General features: G+C 33.2%; 1 protein-coding gene across 3 annotated transcripts; it reads left to right on the top strand.

Annotated features, from left to right (window-relative positions):
- Window positions 1-568: 568 nt before the first annotated feature.
- On the top strand, window positions 569-14,144 carry LOC123710379 (sodium-coupled monocarboxylate transporter 1-like). Of its 3 annotated transcripts, XM_045662228.1 has the most exons (12): window positions 569-808; window positions 1,260-1,389; window positions 1,929-2,009; window positions 2,930-3,054; window positions 3,506-3,658; window positions 4,318-4,537; window positions 6,193-6,463; window positions 7,093-7,181; window positions 8,016-8,124; window positions 9,041-9,202; window positions 9,944-10,125; window positions 13,845-14,144. In XM_045662228.1, the coding sequence occupies exons 3-12, from the start codon at window positions 1,972-1,974 to the stop codon at window positions 14,137-14,139; spliced, it is 1,644 nt and encodes a 547-aa protein (XP_045518184.1). In that variant the 5' UTR covers window positions 569-808; window positions 1,260-1,389; window positions 1,929-1,971; the 3' UTR covers window positions 14,140-14,144. The 3 variants fall into 3 exon arrangements, with proteins under 3 accessions (XP_045518184.1, XP_045518185.1, XP_045518183.1); XM_045662229.1 differs by lacking the exon at window positions 569-808 and having other exon boundaries at window positions 1,253-1,389; XM_045662227.1 differs by lacking the exons at window positions 569-808; window positions 1,260-1,389 and having other exon boundaries at window positions 1,780-2,009.
- Window positions 14,145-18,729: the final 4,585 nt, after the last annotated feature.

Below are 18,729 nucleotides of genomic sequence, written 5' to 3' on the forward strand. Positions count from 1 at the left end.
TGTATACTAGTGCACGCATACATTTTTATTTTATAAATATTAAAACTATTTAAGTTCTATATTACATCACAGAAAGCATTATCATAGAATTAGGAATTTTTGTAATTACTGCCATCTAGTGTACCTCCTCCAAACCTTCACAAACGTATAATAATGCGGTACATGACCAGAATACACGCAGTCCAAACCCTATCTGCTCAAACATTTTCAAGACTTCATGTACAAAAACAGTAGAGTAACGATAGATAGCGAAAAATAAAAGCGTACATATTATATTTATTAAGAATGCAAAATTTCGTATTATATTTAAACACCAGTTATGTAAACTAATAATAATTTATTTAACCACTATTTATTTTATTTTATAAATTAGAGCCACCTAGACAGATTATTTGAAACTAAGTCAAACTTGCAATGGCAGGTTAGTTTTTTCAAAGGTTCAACAGATGTTTTTTTTTCTTCCATCCAATTTGTTTTGGATCAACTTTGATAAAAGTGTTTATATATTTTGACAATTATTTAAACTATCTACTATACATACACATCCACCACCATAATACCTACTTATCTAGTCTGTGCGCAAGCGGTTAAAAGTTTGTTTTTTCAATAATTTAAAGTTTGTTTTGGTTTTTTTTTTAAATTTAAGCTTTGTAGATCGATTGTGGATTATATACTTTTAACGTCTGCTGGATTTTGGTTTTCTACTTTCTATGATGATGATTTTGATGGAGCTAGATTTTAATCAAGTTCGATCGTTTTTTTTTATAAAATACCGTGAAAATTAATATGTTATTTTAGATGTGATTTTGTAAGTATGTTTATTTAACTTTATTCTATAATCTACTATCTATTGATAATTATATAATTGTCAACGTTATTTCTTATTTTGTTGTTTTTATTTGTAATTTTATATTTCCAGAATATGCCTTTTTGGAAATGTCTATATAAAATAGTGAAAACGTTGAGATGATATCGATTATCGACATTATTCGATTTATCTCATTTAGATGAGTTTTATGGATACCCTAGTAAAATACTATGAAATAATCAGATCCAACTTCATATATTGATAATATTTATTTGTCATAATAACATTTGTATTATATAGCTTTTCTTTACAAATCAAATTAGCTTTCTTCATTTTCTGATACAGTGTTGTTATTGCAATGTTTACTTTAAATTCCAAAATAATATTCCAGCTACTATTAACATGAAAAGTCTAAGAAAATTATTGATAATGATTTAAATTTTTATTTTAGCTGCAATATGAGTGATATGTTTGGTACAATCAACCACCTGGAGATAGAGGATATAGAAATAGAAAACACATTCATTCAAGTCATAAAATGGAAGAAAATCTGAAAAATATGTGTATATTTTGAAATATATGTAAGAGCTACATACTATTGCTAAATACAGATAAATTGAAGGGCCATCTAACAGATATGATACTTAGTTTTTATTATTAAAATGTAAAATATCAATTGAATGTCCAGTTTGCACACAAAGTTAATTAAAGTTATTAATATATTCACATCAACATTAGTATTAAAACAGATTTCCTTATTTATCATTAAATTTTCACAAGCTATGATAATAAAATAACCAATAGTAGACAACAATAAACAATCACACAAAGAGACTTATTTGCTAAAAACCATTCAAGATAAATCTAGTTCAGCTTATTTGATGACAGATTGAAGAGATCCACGTTTATCTTAACAATTATCTGTTAATGTTGTTAGTTTTATCTGTTATCTGGTATTTGTAACTAGATAATTACCGAAGAAAGTACTGTACTGCTGTGATATGAGGAACAATACAGTACCTGCGTTGCCTATTTATTTTAACATAGCCGAATATTGTTTATTTGGTATAACATTATGTGTTGTTATCGGTGTAATTATTTATTTTATGTTTGTTAACAGAAAATATAATACAGTGTCTGGATTCCTTTTTGGCGGGAAGAATATGTCAACTGTTTCAGTTTCGTTCGCGTTAATTGCGAGGTGAGTAAAAACTCTTTATTTTAACTTGTTTTATTTGACTTTAAAGCTGAAATTTTTTGAACTAATTATAGCAAAAAATAGTATTAGGTACTTATTAAATCAAAAATACAAACTATTTTATTATTATATGCATTCTAAAGGCTCTTTCGTAAAGAAAATATCAAAGTCTGTGTTACCAGGTTGTACAATTACACGAATGTTATAGTGATATGTAATAATCCAATGGCGCTACAACCCTAAACTTGATCTAGTCTCGGATTGCACACGTTCCTTCGATTATATTAATTTGATACACATTGTAGGTGATCAGCCTTCCGAGTCCGACCCACGTCATTTATTTTTGGGTTTGAGACAGGTGACCATGTTTGCTCTCACTGTAGGAGCAAGTTCTAATTGCACACACAAATAAATTGGACAGCCGTAATTCGAACGCACAGCCTCAGTGCCTTTATACCTGATCCCCATTCCTATCCGTCGCACGCTTAAGCCACTAGGCCAACACTGCTCTATTGCAGGATGATAAAACATGAACGAGACATTGTCTGTAAGTCGAATTTAATTCACACATCACATTTAGCGCTAGTCTTGAATCACCGCGCGCGATTCTCAGCTTGGTGCCAGTGCACCCATGGATTGTCTATCTATGTGCGCAATTCGTACTTGTTCATATGGTGAAGCAAAAAATCTCGAGAAAAGTAGTCCGTCATACATCTAAAAATACTTGACGTTTATCACACACTACAGAAGACTACAAAAAAAAAAAACTGTAGCCTAGGATAGTGGATTATTGTGCAAAACTTGAACGCCTTTCGAAATAATTTAATCTTTTATTTTCAATTACCAAAAAATAAATGTAAAATCACTATGAAAATGACTACATTTACATAGCTTTTGTATATATATTGCATAATACTTTTCAGCCATTTGACGAGTATAACGCTACTCGGCGTACCAGTGGAAATATATTTACGAGGCACACAGTACTGGGCGTCCACATTATCTCTTATCGTAGTGACTCTCTTAACAGCTGTCATTTATTTACCAGGTAAACAGTGCACGTGTAATAACTATTGTTGTTTAATATGTTATTTGATTTGTCGTTTTAATATTCGTTGAGAAAAAAATACTGAAAATATATTGGAACAAAAATTTCGCACCAGTTACGATTAAGTTTAATTAATGTAACGAGACTGAATCTTAGTGATTCACATTTATAATTATTTGTTTTGGGGGGGTCGCCAATTATCAAACTTGCATGATGTACTTGCCCAATGATAGAGCTAAATATCATCCTATAAGAAACATAATTGTATAATTGTTATAACATTATAAAACCAATAATTATTTTACCTATTCGACCAAATTCGACATTAGTCCTTCAAGAAAAGAGCGTACCAATTCTTACAAGGTCGGCAACGAACTTGCAAGCCTTCTGGCAATGCGTCCTAGGTACTACTGCCCGTTTGCCACCTTTTATATTAAAAAAATTGTTTCAGTATTTCACAAGTTGCAGTTATCGTCGAGTTTTGAATATCTGGAAATAAGATTTTCTACACACACTCGAACAATAGCTGCCGTTTTATATGTTATAAGTAAATTAATGTTGCTTCCAATTGTTCCCTATGTACCTTTGATGGCTTTTAGACTAGGTAAGTTTACTTCATGAATTAAAAAGATTGATCTAAACACTGCTGGGGTATAGTCTTCAAGGTTTTTATTATTGAGTTTGAGCAGTGTTGGCTTCAGGGTGCGACTCTCATCCCCGAGGTCGAACGTTCGAGCCCCGGCTATGCATTAATTGACTTTCTTTCTATGTGCTTATTTAACATTCGCTCGAACGGTAAAAACATCGTGAGGAAACCGGCTTACCTATAAAGTCAACGGCGTGCGTAAGGCACAAGAGGCTGATTAGCTACTTGCCTATTAAATTCATTTATTAATCATGAAACATACATAAACCTAAAAAGTTGTACCGGCACTGATTTATTTATTTTATTTTTTAATTTATTTACGCAAGTTCTACAAAATTAAACATTCTGGAGAGAGTTTGGAGAGACATTGACATAGCATGCCTTTAAATAACATATCTTCGCCTGTTCTAATTATAATATTATGGAGTATTTGTGTGATTAAATATATTTAATTTAAAAATGATAATTACAAGTAAAAAACATAACGTTTGTTTATTGTCTACAGGCTTGGTACGTTATCTGTTGCGACGCCATCTTGTCTAGAGAAACGTTTTGGCGGGTTTCTATAAAAAAAAAAGTTTTTTAAATATTATACAAATGATATTATTTAATTTCAGTAACAAATCCTTTAGCAAGCCGAATTACAGCAGTCACGTGCGTTGCATGTTCAACTTTTATAGCCATAGAAGGTCTTAGAGCGGTTGTCAGCATTGGAATTGTTACAACGTTGCTTGCATTGGCTGGAACCGCTTTGCCAAGCAGCTTGGCCCTGTTACCTATGGGTTTTAAGAAGATGTGGGAAATCGCAGATCGTGGTGAAAGACTTGTGTTTTATGAGTAAGTGATTTTTAATTTGCGCTGTGTCGCCTTTTATTGCAACCATTATAACCTTTGGCGTTTTAAATTTATTTTATAGTTCAATAGACAATGAAACTATTAATTTCACACTAGGTTTCTGAATTCATCTTAACGTTTAACGAATTTGAATAGGAATGACATTACAGGGAATTCTCACGTTGTCACGTGACCTTTTTTATACATATTCGTTTGCGTTAGTGTGTAATGCCTGTCAAAAAGTGACTTTATCTCAAGCCCTTGGCGATTTGTCTGTATTTACAGAACGAAACACTGTTTAGCGCTATCCAACTTTAGTAGTAGTGTACCTATACCCTCTTATTTATCGACTGAGTTCACATTCATTAAAACAAAGCCTAGCTATAACAATGTCACTTTTATCACGCTGATTTTAATACATATGATACTGTGTGTGGCAAGGTTAATTGCTTTACTTGCTATGTATTCTCTTTGTATGTATTGACGTGGTTTGTGTGTTTTGGTTTTAAATTTATTTCGTAAGGAATTCGAATGAATAATGAATATCAATTTTTGTTTACGAATAGTGCTCCATATACCAACTATATCATTATTCAACTATGCATTAAATATAGGTGCATAATACGTGCATATTACTAATGTCAAAGTTCATCCACCTTCTATTAAATTAAATAAACATGTACTTAGATTTGTCAATAGTCATGTTGACAGTGGCTTAATTTATCTGACATTCCTAAACCTTCAGTATTGAGTAAATGATGATTTTGATGTTTGACTACTTAAATGGAGGAGTTTTACGTTAAAAAAAGTTATATTACTTCCTGCAACATCCGGAATTAGAACTCTTAATGTTATAACGCCGAACCGAGGGTAGATATAAAAAAAAAATTGACTTAGTCGGATGCTTGACTCAATATGAATTTCGGATGTTGCAGAAAGGAATAAGTTACATTTTAACGGAAACTCTCCATTTAAGAGTCACCATTCTCGAGGTCATCATTTTCTCAGTAATAATTAAGACAGATGACTTTTTGAAAAATTATTTCAAAATTATTACGGTATTTAGTTCGCTTTATTTTCGTTCATCACTATATACCCGAAAAGCTTTATTATTTCTGTATAGTAACAATAACTTAAGTAATAATTTTACTATATAAGTAGTGAAGTATATAAAAAATATTTTCTTAAGTATGACTTTGTTAAGTTAGTTGTGTAATTATTTAAGTTACACATATTAGTTTATAATTAAAAGCTTAAACAATATCGCCCACTTGAAGCCAATATGAGCCGTTTAGATTTGATCACACTCGTAATTTATAATTTTATATTCTCGTTTCCGATAATGTCCAATAACATAAATGTCACTTAGATCTAGGTACTCTTCAATAATTCAAGTTTTGTTAAGCCAGCGTCGCAACCCTAATGTTATCTTAAAAGCTTATGTTTCAAATAGCCATTTATTACCGAGCTTCACACAAAGTGTTTAATTTAACATATTTTTCAACATGACCATACCACCACCGGAGTTAATTCCCTCAACATTAGACAATTGAGGAGGGTAGTTACCCACACATTGACATCGTCTAGCCGGCCCGGTATTGCTTAATAGCGTCATCACGTCACGTCATCTTAGTAAACAAGACGGTCAATTGTTTCAGCCCCGACCCTGAAATAGCGCATCATACATCATTCTTCGTCGTCACATTGGCGCTCAGCACCAACTGGCTTTGGAAAATCGCCCTAAGCCAGTCCTCGTTACAGAAGCTTCTAGCAGTCCCTACGATAAGCAAAGCTAGAATTTGCTTAGCTGTGTCATGTATGGGCGTGATATTGATGAAGCTATTATCCTGTTTCCTTGGTTTAACGCTGTACGCTTGGTTTGCGGGATGCGATCCATTACTGACTGGACAAATAAAGAAACATGAACAAGTTAGTTTAATTAATATTTTGATTTTATGTTAAAAGTTGTATATCTTACGTTTCTCCTATTAATCGTGACGCTACAACCTTTTAGGTCTGGGCCTCGGATGTCTGTATCTTTTTCCTGATATGCATAGATTTCCTGAGATTCTGTGCCTGACACACGGTGTCTGCTCAGGACATTTTCCATCACCGTACGAATGACTGTTCAATACGTAGACAAAAACTCCATTGGTGCACAGTCGGGGATCGAATCTCAGGGATGAGGGTTACATGCTCAAGCTACTTAGTCTACACTTCTTTGTCTCACCTAAAGTTAAATATTAATAGCATCTGTGGAAAGTGTATAAATAGTTGTTAGGACGGCAATCATGCCGTCTTAATTTAGCACGTTTTGTCGATTTTTTTAAAGCCGTTAATTTTCCATGTTCTTTAAGCCGATTTGGTCAGTGCTGCGTAGCCGCCTAATAATAAAAAAAAATTTCTTCCATACATCGGAATTTTATAATTTGAATTAATTTCTGCCCCACATCGAAACGGATCTGCATTCGAACATCTACACCCACTTAGACACTTTAATGATATTTCTAGCTATATTTCTTTAAAATTAAATTACAAATAAAATTATTTATTTTCAGCTAGTACCGCATTTTCTTAATAACCTAGCTACATTGTTTCCGGGAATCTGTGGCATATTTATCATCTCAATATTTAGTGCAACAACTGGGTGAGTTTTATGTTATTTTTATTACACTTTTCACTTCAAACAATCAGTACAGATACCGGCAAACTTCTTGAACATTAAACAAGGGACAAGCGCACACACACACAGCGCGGGACACAAATGTCAACTGATTTACCAATCCCGCGATCGACACGTCACTCTCCCGCCGCCCCCCCTCCCAGTAACATTTGTTCAAGATGTTTGCCGGTATCTGTAAAACTCGGTAATATAGCTACAGGTTGATAACGACGGGCTTATCGCGTATGAAATATACTTTTGCGACAGACAAGCCGTGATAAGACAGAGCTGAGAGTAACACGGATGTAGAAAAAGAAAAGAAAACAAGAAAGTGACTTAAACATTTTAAGCATATGATATTATCAACAGAATTAAATTCGTGAATTTTGTCCCTTTTTTACTAATGAAAAATGACTCGCTTGGCAACAAATACAAATACACTTTACTTTATAAATATACTTTCAATTACCCGGAATCGATAAAAAAGGATAAAATAATCGTGAATTTTGAAAATGGTGGGATCAAAGTGACCTTACGACTAAATTTCCTTGAATAAAAACCTAATTTATGGAGTAGAAATAATAACCACACATACTCAAATATATAGTAACAAAGAATCCCTCTTCTCCAACAACCCACACCCCCCCCCCGCCCCTTGCCCCTCCCTGGCCTAGGACAGCAACATACAAACTAACATGGGTAACCATCAAATGGCCTTTTATGGCTGTAACGTAAGCTCGTTTGCCCCATATCGTACAAAATTCCTTGTATCCCGTGCATACAATGCTGAAATATTAATATAATATAAATGGATTTCAGTTGCATATCGTCTATAATAAATTCGGTGTCGGGAGTAATATTTGAAGAATTTATACGGCCCTGGATGCCTTCCAACACGGGGGAGTCGGCTTGCTGTCGAATTATGAAGGTACGTTTACATAATATCCAGAGCTTTCAAAGAGCTAATATCAAAAATTTCTATACAAACTGAAATACTGAAACCTTCAAAACAATTGTTATGTATTTTTTTGGGTTTAAGGTATTCCAATAAAATCCTACAGACAATTATGGACTTTCGAGAAATAGCGTGCTCCCAAAGAAGCGATGGCCCGCTATACAATGACCTTTTTAGGTCTGGGCCTCAGATTCTGTCATTCATGATCAATTGTTAATCGAATAGGCAAGTGGGTGATCAGCCTTCGGTCTAAGGCAAGCCGGTCTCCTCACGATGTTTTCCTTCACCGTTCGGGCTAATGTTATGCGCACATAGAAAGAAAATCCATTGGTGCCCAGCCGGGGATCGAACCTATGACCTCAGGGATGAGAGTCGCATACTGAAGCCACTAGGCCAACACTGCCCGATATATAATATAAAACTAAATATTACGCGTTTGCTGTGTCTATTATACAGCTTATACTACAGCTTCGATCGAAAAGTATTTTTATGTCAGCTACAGACAGACAGACATAACATTTATTAGTAACGAAACACACAGAAACACACAAAGTAATAACAATAATAAGCTAGTTAATTAATAGAAGATTTGTATGAAACGTTATAATACAATTAATTGAAGCAAGCCGTGATTAAAGTACATTCCCTTGAAGACATGCACAACATGACAGCTCTTCTTGTTTCATCATATGATTGACGACATCTTGGGATCCATACCTTCCCCCACATAGTATCTTAGTGTGACGTCATAAACGTAGCGCCTGAAACGTTCTTCGATAAATACCTAACACAAACAATAATATTAATTTTGATCACGTAGTTATAAAAAGTGGCTGTTACGATTAGTAATGGATTGGGGCAGAAAGTAAAATAGTGTTAATAATTTCAGTTTCTATGTATTCTGGTGGGCTGTTACTGTGCTGGAGTGGTATGGTCCGCAAAGGAGCTGGATAGGTTGCAGCACGTCGCAACAGGTGTCACTGGAGTCACGGCGGGCACTTTGCTTGGCCTCTATACTTTGGGCATAACGTCTTCCAGAGCTAATTGTTCGGTAAGATATATGATATCCCTAATAATTGCATAATTTGACAAAAGGTCGATTTTTTTGTATAAATGTAATAATATTTATTCTTAATAAATATCGCTAAAGGCAAATAGTTAACTGGTGAGCCGTAGGAGACATGCTGTGAATTTTTTAATCGTAAAAATGCTTGTTTCTTTGTTATGATTTTGTAGTCAAAATTTAACCTCAAAGAAAACGTTAAGATAGGAATGCCTTTTATATTGTTCAAGCTTCGCCATTGCTAGTTTAAAACAAATCAAACAATTTGTCGAATTAAGTATAGCGCCCTCTCTTGGCAATAAATAAAACTAAAGAAATGCACATATCATACTTAGTTTTGTTTTGTTACATAGTGTTACTAAGAGATGTCGCTGTACTTGATTTAACACAGGATATTAGTTCATAGATTCACCGCTAGAGCGCATCTTCACTGAGATTTAACATCAAACTTTGTTGCATATAAAATATTAATAAAACAACCTTCATTATTAAAAATATATATTTTTTTAGTGTTTGTTGACTGCGAGGTTTTTATACTTACAGCGAATATTATCTACGCGGCAAAAAACAAAACACTTATTCTCTACGATTTTGTTTATAAAAATTTAAATTACAGTATGCTATTGTTAAGACTTTATTAATGTTATTTCTTTGTATGACAAAATTTATACTTTTTTATTCTTAACAAGTAATGCTTTCAGCCTTTTAAACCCATAATAACCTTTGCAGGGTGCACTTAGCGGTTGTCTTTTGAGCCTACTACTATGCGGTTGGTTACTCATTGGAGCTGAAAACGCGTTGGCTACGGGGGCATTGACATTTCAGCGGAAACAACTCGTCACTTCCGGCTGCGGGAGAGCCAACTTTACGCACGTTTTGATAAATACAACGACTATTATGCAGACAATTACGTAAGTGACTTTTATATATACGGTATAAAAAATATCTGAATTTAATAGATGTATATGGAAATATTATTACTTAAACATTAGTAAAATAGACCACACCACATAAAATTAATACATAAAACGTCTAAGTATATTATATGTCTAATAGCTTCAGCCGCGTCAGTTCGGTCGTAATTATAGTTATATAGCTTGGATAAATGGAGAATATTTTTTCAATCGAAACCACTAGTTTTTGTTGAATATAAATGAACAATATGACTAAACTTAGCTTACGCCGGTTAAAAATCTTGTTAAAATTATACACTTAATAAATGAAAACTTTACTGGATGACGGATGATTGCGAACAGGAAGCTGTTTTGATATTTTAGGAATGATATTGAGAGTGGGAAAACTATAATGTAATAAATTTGTCACCTTAATTTTAGATTAAAATATATACGTATATAATTTTTACGAATCCTTTTAGTATTACTTATAAAGTAAAGCATGCGTTTTTATGTTAAAAAATATTTTTTTTCGTTACTTTTAGTCTTTATTGTGATTCCCGTTTCCACAACTTCTTAAAATACCGCAGAGCAGAAAATCGAACCTACGATCTCGGGAAGTCTGGAAGTCGCACGATTAAGCCACTTGGACAATACTGTTGTCAGTGTGATTCTTTACTAATATATATATTTATTAGTGTTGTATATGTATATATATACATGTATATATAAGTGATAAATACACACTGACAACAGTGTTGTCCAAGTGGCCTCATCATGCGACTTCATGACTTTCCGAGATCATAGGTTCGATCCTGGGCCCTGCACCAATGGACTTTCTATGTTGCATATATACTAACACTACGTTCTGTGTAGGAAAACATCGTGGGGAAACGTGTGTCAAACGGAAATCTGATCCCCTACTTGTGTATGAATTGAAAATCAAAGAAACAAACGCAATCTGAGGTTATAGGGTTTTAGCGCCACTGAAACAAATTAAGTCACTGCAGTTGAAAAACCGCACAATTTGGTGGATAGATAAAAGCTGAATTCGACTAATTATTGCAATAAATTAGGTGTTCATGTGTAAATACGTTGCTCGTGTTTAATGACGCATTCAATTGTGGCAAAAATAGTGCAAAATTATTCATAAATTTACATTTCAAAGCGATTTGCTCAATTTGGCGCAAAACTCGCGCATATGACTCCTAACAAACACGAAACTTATTCGTCGTAGTACTATCAGAAATCCATGTTTCACGCAATTTTAGATTTATTGAAGTCCCAATCCCCAGTCAGTTCGGCGTCAGTGTTTAAGACAGACAAATAGATTTGGCGTTTTAGACACGCGCTTTGCTAAATTAATTATGAGTACGAAATTGAAGAAAAATATAAAGGTAGGAAGTTGGAGGAATTTCGGATTTTTTCTTATTACTGGAATACTTTTGCTGACGGTACAAATATGTATTACTCCAGTGTCCTGAGATACATTGAATACATCAAGTTTATTTTTGTAAATGATAACTTGTATTCGTTCTATATAGTATTTATTTTATCAAGTTGCGCTACAACCAAGATTTTGGCTTTTTTCTATCTTAAAATCTCAAATATATGAAGCTAAAAAAATTAATGAGATTTTTTTGTCGTTATGTCGTTACTGAGACTTCGGGCCCGAATGCTTAATTTACGTTAACTATGTCAAAAGATGCATACAATTTTTAGTAAAATTCGTTGTTTTAAGACAATTATGTTATTCCATAAAGCAAATGTTTTCCGAGTTCTAACAACCTTCCAAAGGTAGTAGTAAAAACAATAAATGTCGGCATAGTGGTTTCTATGTCATACCTGAGGTCATAGGTTCGGTCCCGGTCGTGGACCACCAAATAGACTTTCTGTGTCTATGAAGACATTTTTCACTCGCTCGCTTCACGTACGGTGACGGAATACATCGTGAGGAAACAGATATGGCTTAGGTCCAAAAATTCAATGGCGTATGTCAGGCACAGAAAGTTCTTCTACTAGATGCAGAAATTTGAGGTCCAAACCTAAAAGGTTTTTATACCAAGAACTAATACAGACTTATTATAAGCGATGAAAGCACGAAACTTGTTACCATGGTTACCATCTTTTTTGTAAGGAAACGTCTCAAAATACAAAGTTAAATACACGTTTCCCGAAGGAATTTTTCTTCTGTTAACGTAAGAATAAATTATTCCAACGTCATACAAATAGAAGAGTCTCGGCAAAAACCATGTTCTAAGTTTAAAAAGCGATCAACCGACCAAAGTTTTAATCTTTGCCTGGCAACTTGGGTAATATAAGCTTAAACCGAACTTTTATCCCCACTTATTAAAACTTCCATATTACTATTACTTGATTTGAACAGTTTTATGACTTTTTCTTTGATACTTTAAACTTTTATGGTTGTAATTTGATTTATTGTTCTATTGACTGCGGACGTACTTTGTAACAAAGTAAACTTAGTTTTTGACTTTAATTTTTTTTAATTTTGTCCGCCATGCCCTATAGAAGCACCATCAGTCGTAATACACATGTGATAGTAAGCGAAAATATTGGTTTTATTTCCTACTTTTCAGAACTTTATTACTTGAAGATAACTTTTGTTTTTATTGCGCTTTATTTTGCTTTGCTTGCTTTTTTATTATCCTGGCGAAGTAAGTTTAAGTAATAATTAACAATATTGTATCGATAAATCCATTTGTTGATTTTACCTTTGTATCTAAGTTAAGTCTTTTTTTAATGATTAAATTTATTACGTCTGGGTTGTCTGGAAGGAACTGCTTTTAGTAAGACCGCTCATCATCGTTTGTCTTCTTTTACTTGATTTATATTTATCGTTAGATATAAGCATTTCTAGTCACTATTAAATATAAAGCAACGCTGAAAGATATTGTGTGTAGAATTGACACTTGTTCATTACTTACCGTATTTTAGAAAACTAGTCTTGAAATTGTTCAAAAATATGAAAAAAAATTGGCTAGTGTAGTTATGACTTGTGTTTGTTCGGGAAGTAATAAATACCATTCACGGCGCAAAAATAATATTAATAAGCGCTTTATATATTATGTAATTATACAATAACACTGGTAAAAATAAATAAATGTGTAAAGGGGTGGTTACTGAGTTACAGTTCCTTCCAGACAACAGACTGCTGCACTTATGGAAGTGAAACTTCTTTATAGGCGTTGTAAAAAAAGTTACCGTCACATTTTTCCGTTACGCGCCATCTATTTCTTGTCCCTACCACGGTTGATTCGAAGAAATTCGAAGCCATTAATAACAAAAATATACAATAACGATAACAATGATAGTAATAATTATATTACAATTAATGGAATTCTGTAATAATCTTAGTAGTAATAAGGTAAAATGAAGTAATTGTATTATTTGTATTCATGTCTATGATAATAAAAGCCTTTTGTTAAACTTTATCTTATTTAACCAATTTCTGTAAAGTTGCATATAGTAGATAATTTTTAGAAAAATGACGTCATAAAAAAGTTTCATCTCTTACGTGTGTACACTAGTGTACGCACACATTTTTTTATTACGTCATTATACGTTTGCATCAGAGCAATGATAAGGTTTTTCTATGCTAAAAAGCAAAAATAAAAATAATTAAAATTATGTCTCTCATAGACATCGCTACTGCTAAAGCAAATGAAATTTCTATTAAAATCGAGTATATTAAAATATGTATCACTTTGTATTTTCAGCCCGCTTCCTTCAAAGCCGCTTCAGTCACTCTTCAGAATATCCTTCACATACTGCCCCTTCGCTGGAGCCATCACCGTGCTCCTCATCGGTATACCCATGAGCTACCTCACGGGCAAGTCGAAGACTGACTCGATCAATCCAGACGTCTTTTGCCCGCTCACTCAAAGTTTCCTCCGCAAGATGCCAAGCAGAAGCCGTTCAGAGTCTTTGAATTTAAGTACTCCAGATAATCAGGAGGTCTATTTGGCTCTCGATGAGGCCCTGAAACATTTGAAAGAAGTAATAAATAGGTAGTTGAATTTGGTTTTTTATTGATTTATAATAAAAAAAAAATTACCAAAAATATAATAGATAAAAAATTGTGGGAAGAAGATAATTATAATATTATTTTACTTATATATGTTCTGATACCATTAAGTATAAGTAGTTTGTTAAAAAGAGCAGTGTTTAAGGGTTTAAACGTGTGACCTTCATCCCCAGGGACGTAGGTTTTTATCCCCAAATTGTTTTTATACGTATGGACTTTGTCTATGTGCGCATTTAACGTACGTGAAGGAAGACATCGTGAGAAAACCGGACGAAACACATACAGATCTAAAATCCAGAACTTAAAGGTTGTAGGGCTATTGGTATGTATGTATTTAAATAGAGAAAATAGAAAAATATTGATATAAATCTATACTTTTATTTATTCAATGAGAAACATCACAAATACATGATATAGAAGGAAATACATTTTAGAGAACTCTATATTTAAACAAAAATTATAGTAGCTTTAACAGCTAATATAATTATTTATAATAATTCGTACCAACACATGAAAATATAAACTCTTTAAATGCATTAAAGAGTTTAAAAGTGCACAATTATATATTTATATGAATCCCTATTTCCCTTAGTCACGGCATCACGCATGAACAGCTGGACCATTTTCGCTAATTCTTTTTTTGTGTTTGTAATTGTCAGGAGAAGGTTTTATGAAAATTCCGCAGAAAATAAGAAAATTTAAGAACTTTTGTTACGATTGTAATTTTTTTCTTCAGAGAATAGCGCTTTTACAATTCACACTTTTTTCATGTAACCTTATGGCGTTTGACATAACATATCGTCAAAGAGGATGTAAGGAAAATTAATATGGTTTAAAATTAATGATTGGTTCGAAGTTATTATATTGGTAATCAATATTCATAGTTAAGACAGGACAACGTCTGTCTGGTCCGCTAGTGACAAATATAAATGGCGCTTAAAAGCAGTAGCACGAAAAAAATTCTATTCTACGTAACCAAAACTACCGATAAAGCCTCAAAAATTTTAACGTAAATATATTGAATATTCGTAACAACTACGAAGTCTACGTACATTCGCATTATAAACCAGACATTTCCCGCATATTTAACCCAACAAAATAAGTGTAAAATCTATTCAATTATCCGCGCGACATACATATTTCACAGCTCGATGCCGTACAAATTTCTACGTCATCTTCCATTATTCATAACTCCAATGATATATTGCGTTTAAGTCGGTTACCTGAACCGGTCCTCATAAACATTCCCATTCGTCATTTTTCCTCGCTTTCATCTTATCAGCGCTAATCTTCATACGAAAGTGATGAAAATTGATGGAGTTTCAACGAATAAAAGCCGACGTTGAAACGCTTTGTGAGCCTAACTAGGGTTCAAATAATCTTTGTGGGTAATAAAATTTCAAAGCCTTTGGCATGTAAATTTTTAGTAACGAGACTGACTATATACACACAACAGTATATAAAAACGTGTCGTTTCGAAGTCATGGTTTTGGTTCACCAAAAAATATTCTCGCGTGTGTAAGCACGATATGACAACTTACGCTAAAGCAACTTTTAAAAAGATTGGTATCCTGTAGAGCGGTGTTGTAACATACATAATTTGTAATATTACAAAACTTACAAACTTTAAAACACTTAAAAACTTTAACAATCGATTTTAGAATAACAATTAAAAACGTCGAGTTCATTTTCAAATCGCCCCTCGTAATTACCTCCCTGTGAGGCTCTCGCTCCTGGGAACTGCTAAAGAAGATACGAGAGAAACATAAATAGCACAATAATAACAACAACGCTGGAAACAGTCAAGGAAATTTCTAGATTCTTGATTCCCGCTTCCTTTTTATTAATTTCTCGACGTATCATGTTTCGAACGAACAGATATAATACGATTGTTTACTGTATAGGATTTATTCGCCAAGTACATTCGTTTCCAAGAACGATGAACTTTTATTAATCTTTTACTGCCGGGGTATAAAACAACTCAACTCCAGGCTAAAGCCCGTTGTACACTAAAGAACGCAAGCTACAAAAAATTGAAGAGTTAACGAGTAGATATCATAGCTATTATTTGTAGTTGATCTTATTTGTGGCCATCTTATATCGGTTTGAACATACAACAACAGGAAACGAACTCTAAAAAATACTTAGAAAAAATTATCAAAAGATCAAGAAAGTTACAATGGATTTGTTTATTTATTTTTTATTAGACATTATGTTGTTTATTGTGTGCTTCGAAATGTTTTAGATTAAGGAAATAATACTTCTTCCTTAATACGTTACGTTCTTCAGCATTTATTTAAGCACACAGCATCATATACCTGCAGCTGAGTGTTATCAGCGGTCGTCAAGGAAGAGTCCAAAATAAGTACCGTATCGTCACGTCCTCCATCGTTCTACAACAGAGCGTTTCTTAAGACAGTTTTTGCCGCGCACCACCACTATGTTGAACGTGGTGCCTACTGAAGTATTTTTATTATATATATATATTTTTTTAACCGAATTTGTAATAATTCAAACGCCGGCAACGTATTCGCGAGCCCTCGCACTTAACATCAGGTGAGCCTCCTGCCCGCTTGCCCCCCTTTCTATAAAAAAATAATCTTAGGGTGCTTCAAGAAAAGGGCGTACCAATATTTAAAAGGCTGGCAACACACTTGCGATAAGTACCCCCCTGTTACATTAAAAACAAATTGTTAAAGGAATAAAATTATGCAACGATTATTGCGTATGTAGCGACACCTATCTACTGCTACAAATTATTGGTGATGTTGACACTGGGACCAATGAGTAGTCTGGTCTAGGATCCTCCCCTTAGCTAGGACGAACTGTTCATTAGTTATATTATATTTAGTATTTATATATAATCCCTCTTCCATACGTACACGTATTTACTATAGTTAGTTTGCATAGGATAGGGATAGGTTGACTTTGAACACGCGACATACATTCATTGTCCTATGTTTAGGAATTATCGTCTCCCCTAGTGAACAACTGGCATTAAATAAGGCGAGTATCAACAGTGCGTGCTAGGTTTTAGACATGGCACATTAATTCCCAGACCGCAGCCTACTGTCTCGAGTACTAGCTTTATGTAGAAGAAGAACCTAACTTTCAAACGAGTGCATGGGATTTTACGTCTTTCTGCTGTAGGGTTTAAAGTGAAAATCGTATTTCAGTTGGAATTTTTCTCGGAAATGTAAGCTTACCACTGTAGTTTTTTAAAGTATTGTTTTGTCTCTGCGTATAAGTAAGATATTCGTGTTATTTCCTGGCGTTAAGTTTAAGAACTTAATCGAATTATACGACTTAATTAGTTAAATAATGAGAATGATAACGTTATATACACGCAAAATCTTCATAATGTTTTGTTATAAACATTCAATTTAACAAAAAAAACATTTTTTTAATATCGAAAAAACAGAAGAATTAGAAACTGTTTTGGCCTAGTGGCTTCAGCGTGCGACTTTCAACACTATCTATGTCAGAACGTCGTGAGTAAACCGGTATGTCTCAAATCTAAAAATCTGACATAGAGACAGAAGTTGATCACCTTCTCGTATATGAAATCGAAATCCTTAAAAAGGGAATGAAATCGGTGGCCCAGACCTATTTAGGGTTGTAGCGCCACTGAAAGAAAATTATTAATTATAGCAGTAATACAATATCGAATTGTAAATGCCGAATTTGTTAATGAGCAAAATGCTTCAAAATTCAAAATCATTTATTCATATATAGGTAACACGACACACTCATGAACATCAAAAAATTTACATATGAAATGCTTCTACTCTAAATTTACTGATTTAATCAGTCTGTTATTATCACGTTGTTATTATGTTGGTTTTATCTATTATGAAAATGTGAATTAAACCTTTTTAAAAGACAATTAGTTTCATATAAAAAAGTTTTTTATCAACACTGTATAAAATTATATTATAAATGCAGAAAGATAACTATAAGTATGGCTTATAAATTTGATTATATTTATTACAAGATAACCTCGCGATTCGCTGTATAAAATTTTAACTTACAAATAGTGAAGTAAAAATTTAGAACAGATTTCATAATATCAAATAAACACAGCCGGTTTTAGTATTAGATATAACGTGTTTTTATTAAAACTAAAACTGGAGTTTTAAACTGAGAAAAAAAACTTATTTTAATTAAAGTACTATTTTCTCAGACTTACGATTTTTTTTATAAAAGTTTAACTGATTAATTATATCTACATTTAATACTATAAATTTGCCTTATGTCCGCGTAAGAATAAGCGGGGGTATGCGAAGGACGGATCAATATGGCGACATTTGAAGGAGGCCTGTGTCGAGAGACATTGTGATTGGTCTTAATAATAGTAAATATTGTATCAATTCAAAAAAATGTATAAAGAACGGCAAAAAAGATTTATTGTATACAGTACCTTAATATATTTCATTTACATTACACTATTCTTTAAAAAATTGCCCATAGACAACAGATACATATGAAATCATCACTCTTTTGCTCTCAAAAATAAAATTAAGGATTCCTCGATTTCTTTCGCGATTTCCTATTCCCTTCCGTAGATCTGTCCGGTT

Source organism: Pieris brassicae, chromosome 5 (genome assembly GCF_905147105.1).
Source record: "Pieris brassicae chromosome 5, ilPieBrab1.1, whole genome shotgun sequence".
Lineage (NCBI taxonomy): Eukaryota > Metazoa > Arthropoda > Insecta > Lepidoptera > Pieridae > Pieris > Pieris brassicae.

Excerpts from the sequence above, each read along its gene's own strand:
- LOC123710379 (XM_045662227.1), top strand. The coding sequence starts at position 1,810 with ATGAGGAACAATACAGTACCTGCGTTGCCTATTTATTTTAACATAGCC. Across the intron at positions 6,464-7,092 it reads AAATAAAGAAACATGAACAA|CTAGTACCGCATTTTCTTAA; the intron begins GTTAGTTTAATT and ends ATTTATTTTCAG. Across the intron at positions 8,125-9,040 it reads CTTGCTGTCGAATTATGAAG|TTTCTATGTATTCTGGTGGG; the intron begins GTACGTTTACAT and ends TAATAATTTCAG.